Source organism: Oppia nitens, unplaced genomic scaffold, assembly GCF_028296485.1.
Source record: "Oppia nitens isolate AA-2021 unplaced genomic scaffold, nextdenovo-longstitch-racon4-pilon3 scaffold7_pilon_pilon_pilon, whole genome shotgun sequence".
Lineage (NCBI taxonomy): Eukaryota > Metazoa > Arthropoda > Arachnida > Sarcoptiformes > Oppiidae > Oppia > Oppia nitens.
This window is the reverse complement of record NW_026533251.1, coordinates 1,818,054-1,823,526: the sequence shown is the minus strand read 5'-3', so window position 1 is coordinate 1,823,526 and position 5,473 is coordinate 1,818,054. Positions and strand designations below refer to the sequence as shown.

Below are 5,473 nucleotides of genomic sequence, written 5' to 3'. Positions count from 1 at the left end.
TTGTAACAAAATATTTAAAACATATTTTATTTTATATTAACCTGAATTAAGATCAGTTGAACCTTAAAGTTGTATTTTAAAAATTAGTATATTTTATATTTAATATCATCCAACACATGTATATTTTAATCGGATAATTTTAATATTGTAATTATAAAATTATAATTATTATGAAATAAAGTTGTCACACTTTTAATTTCAATTTTTACTAAAAACTTTGTGTTTTTATTAATAATTGTATAATTCACATGATAAATATATTAATAATATATTATAATATAATTTAATTAATAAAATTATGCAATTATTAATTTGTATATAATTTTGAAAAAATAATTTAAAGCATAAATATTTGAATATTTTTCAATTAAACTAATTTTAAATTTCAAGATTACTAAAATATTAAAATTTTACACAAATATGCAGCAATTACTGTATATAAAATATGTTATAGTTGTTTAGTAGATTAAAAACTTTACGAAAATATTATAATCAATGTCATTTGTAAATATAAACAAAACAATTATATATTTAATTAATATCTTATTTTGGATTTAATATTCTTAAAATTCCGATTCAATACTTTAATAATATATAATTTAGTAGCGCCTCAAATAAAAAACAGTTTATTAAAAAGTATCGACAAAAAAATATTTATAATAATTAAATTGTAATCCAATCATTATTAAGTGAAATGTAAGGCCAAATCAACTATAGTTTTATAGTCATTAGTATATAAAGAGCAGAATTAAATCAAATAAGGTTTTTGCATAAACTAGAAAAACGACTCATTTATTGTTTTATTGAATAAAGTTGTTATTAAGTCTATATTAGAGAAGTGTTTGTTTGCTTAAAATAATGGAGCATTTGGTAAGTTATAGTTAATGATAAATAATAAAATTAAAATTAATTTAATTATAGAAAATTAAATTTATTGAAAATTTGGTCTACAATGTAATATAGATTTCATTGATATTACTATCTGTAATATCGATGACATCATGTGTTCTTCCAATTGCTGAACCATATATTGATGGCAAAGGTTATGGTCCGTATGGCTATAACGAACCGGCCGTTGTGTATAAAGAAGCTGTAGTACAACCTACAGTTGTGGTCAAAGATGCGCCTGTAGTATACAGACAGCCTGTTGTTGTAAAACAGTCGGGTATTGTATCAAAAGGAGGGCCTATAATATTTAAGAACCCTATTCCTCCACCAGTCGTTATCAATCAAGCCTATAGCTCACCAGTTGTTACCAGAGAAGCCTACGCCGAGCCTTATGCTGTCAAACAGGCATATGCAGCACCGGTTGATTATCATCAAGGACCAATACCTGAACCAATTGTCTACAAAAATGTTATTGCTGGACCAGCTGCCGTTAAACAACTTTATGCCGAACCATTTGTGACCAAACAAGTCTATGCCGAGCCAGTTGTGGCCAAACAAGTGTATGCCGAGCCAGTTGTGGCCAAACAAGTATATGCCGAACCATTTGTGACCAAACAAGTATATGCCGAACCATTTGTGACCAAACAAGTATATGCCGAACCATTTGTGACCAAACAAGTATATGCCGAACCAGTTGCAGAACCAGTTGTTGTCAAACAAGTTTATGCCGAACCAATTATTACCAGAAAAGCTCCAATTGTTGGATATAATGAACCATTGGTTTATAAAGATGCAGTTATGTCTGTATATAGACAACCAATATACCATAAGTCGTCACACGGACCGGGCTATCATTATGTTGAAGCCGACGGTTCAGTTATTTGGGATAAATACGGCATTTGTGGACCAAAACTCATACATTGTACTCAATTGAAATTAAATGCAAAATCCTATTTCCCGCACGCATACGCCGGGTATGGATATGGATTACAAGAGCATAGTTTAGGATATACTAGAAAATTGGATTATAAAATACCTGTTCCCGAACCCATTATTACAACTGTGACGACTACTATATCAAAAGATTATAATTCTGGACTGGCTTTAGGTGAAGATCATTGGAATCATTTAGGATGGGGTGGTGTTGGCTATGGATTGGGTGGTATTGGTGTCGGACACGACTCTTATGACTTGTATCTGAAGAAAAAGAAAAAGAAGAAATAAGTCTTTTCTATTGTTTTGTTAGTTTTTTATAATAATTATTATATTTTAAATAATTAATATTAGAAATACTGCCAACTGTTGTAAATACAGTGTCTTTGTATATAATAACAATAGTTTAATAGTATTTTAATTATAGCTATCCATCAAATAATATATTATTGTGACTTTATTTTTTAATGATTATATATATATTTCAACATTATGATCATTAAAAAATTATATGATCAATATATTTGTTTTAATGGCTCATTTAATAGTTATTTATTTAATAAGGAAATTATATCCCTCTGTATTAAATTATAATAATTAAAAAATAATAATTATTTTTTTTATCAATGTCTGGATTTTTGCCCATTTATTATAAATATATATAATATTGAAAATCGAAGGATTTTTATTGACGATGAATTAGTTTTTAATTCAAATTATTGGCTGTTATATATAATTTTTATTTTATAATATATTATTTTTTTATCCTTAAATATTTATTATAAAAATACTTAACCAAAAACTAAGTTATTATAATAATAAAACTATAATTATAATGCAGATCTATAATGAAATCATATATTTTTGTTTGTTTTTTCAATAGTTTTTTTTGCAAACAAAATGTTCTAAAATTTAGCTTAATATGAATACTACGTTAAGCTTATAATTAATTTTTAAGTATTACATTTAAAACAAAAATAATTGAAAAGATTTTTAATTTTCTATACACTAGAAGAAAAAAACATACTTTAGAAACAAAATCAAACTCTAGTGTAAACTAATAACTTATTTATAGAGTATTTATACTGAAGTCTAAGTGTTAAACAATTTTGTAAATAAAAATACAATAGAAATCTCGAAGTGAAAATCATATAAATTATATTTTTTAAAAATAAATGTATAAATATATTAGTATATCAAATATATTATCAACAATAACAATATGTAGAATAAATACTTATAACTATAATTAAATTAATAAAATAAATAATGAAATACGTATATTATATACATATTATATTTTATAATCAAAATAAAAGTAATAACTCCTAAATTAAATCTATAAAAAATCAGATAACATATACTATATACTGTATTAAGGAAATTACTTTAAAACTTTGAATATAATTTGTTTATAATTGACCTTGGTAGTGCAGTATAAATTATTTTACAAAAACAAAAAACAAATAAATAAAATATTTTATTAATTTCATTATTATTATAATTTATAAGATTAATGTTATTAAAGTTTTATTTTAAATTATTTACAGTATATCATAAAGTATTACAACAAATAATGTCTAAATTACTTTAATAAATTCATAATAAATTCATTTACACATATTATAAGCTAAATTATATTTATAATTCAAATAAAATAATAATATCATTAATTAGTCAACAAAACAATAATTCTATTATTAAAACACAATAAAGTTTATAATTTTTGTTTAATCAGTTTAACTAAACAAAGTTAACTAAAAAGTAAATTGTTATTACTGTATATTCAATTATTTTTAGAAATATTATTTATATTAGGTATGAGTTATTATATAATATATAAAATTAATTTATTAATATAAATCTCTTGTAATAATAATTAAAATTTTTAATTTTTGTTGTTGATTTGAACTATACTATGGAACTACTCAATCAACTACCTGTACGAATGAAAAAGAAAAATGCGATCCAAATACTAGTTGTGCGGATCAATAGCTCAGATGTTTGCCAACAAATACATCAGACCCGACATATGAGAGCTAATGTGTTATAATCTGCAAAACGGTGGGTCAGATGTGCGGTCCTATCGATGGATTCGAGTGCTGTAATCATTTGAATCTTAAAAATTTTAATGTAAAAAATGTTGCGATTTTGCCGGAAAATGTGTCAAAAATTATAAGTTATATACAGTATATAAAGGTTTTGAATAATAATTTCATTATTTTGCATCTACTCTAATAGTAAAATAATAAAGTATACATAATTTATATATTAAAATAAAGTTTAGTATAAAATAATATATAATTACAAAATTAATACATATATACTGTTTATGAAAATAAATAAATAATTAATTAATTTAATATTAAAGAGTATAAATTGATAAATAGTTCTCATTTTAAATAATAATTATATTATTTTATAAAATTTTGTGTTTTTAACTATAAAGTAGTGTTATACTTTTTAAAATATTGTTATTTACTGTATATGCAAACCAATAATAAATTACTTTTTATTTTGTCATTACTTTTGTGATGAAACACAAATCTTTTATTTATAAATATATATATCTAATTAATTAAATTAAAAAACATACTTACAATTAAATGTTTACATACATTCACATACACACACACATACATACAAACACATGTATACACTGTAAGCCGCCATTACAGGGGCGTTGACTCAATACGCTATAGCAGTGGAGAGTCAACAGTGCTTAACATTATATGTTGGGGTACACTGTACTATTAATGTGTACACTACTATATAGTGGTACAGTGCTCCCATTTATATAAGTATACAATACTTACCATATATAACTGATTGAAATTCTCTATTTGTTGTAAATCTTATTTAGTCAATAATTTAGTAATTTTTAATGTTTTTGTAGACTTTTTGTTATATTCGTGTTCTAGACTTCACACTTAACACAACTATGTAACACACAACACACAACTAATTATACTTTATTAATTATAACCAAATATTACATTTTACATTATAACTCCCATAGACCTGTCAATCATAGCATTCCTATGCTCTGGTTGCGTCACTGTATCTACAGTTGCGTAACTATAGAATATTCTGGAAGCATAGCCTTGACAGTACATTTATTGATTAGTAGAATCACTATATAATAATGCTTTGCATCCATTACTTGATCAGTTACTCGCTTGCTATCAAAGAGCACGCATCTCTTGCTTTTCATTATATAGTTATCCTATATTCTATATATTATATTGTAATGGAACACTATGTACTCCCTATCTATTTCAATGTGTTTTAACTTTAAATAAAATTCAGTTATATTTCAATGTTATTATATACACTTGTGACGGCACCTAATGAACATTCGCCTTAATTAATATTATTTATTAATTATTTTGATCTCATTCATCAACAACAACACTCAACATTGGCTTTTCATCACAGCTTCGCTTCAATGACGGGAAAGTCAACCCCACACCCGTCACATTTGGCGCAGTCGGCAGGATCCGTTTGAGTTAAGTGAGTAACCGTACTATTCATAATTTGGTTAAATCAGTATAGTCATACATTTGGTATATCGGTGATACATTCACGTATGTTATCGGACACATAGTTAATGATAAAACGCTAGTCTAAGGGACGTGAGGCATAGTTCTAT

At 24.8% G+C, this 5,473-nt stretch overlaps 1 protein-coding gene across 1 annotated transcript; it reads left to right on the top strand.

Annotated features, from left to right (window-relative positions):
* Positions 1–766: 766 nt before the first annotated feature.
* On the top strand, positions 767–2,115 carry LOC128963165 (uncharacterized). Its single transcript, XM_054309656.1, has 2 exons — positions 767–870; positions 964–2,115. The coding sequence occupies exons 1-2, from the start codon at positions 859–861 to the stop codon at positions 2,110–2,112; spliced, it is 1,161 nt and encodes a 386-aa protein (XP_054165631.1). The 5' UTR covers positions 767–858; the 3' UTR covers positions 2,113–2,115.
* Positions 2,116–5,473: the final 3,358 nt, after the last annotated feature.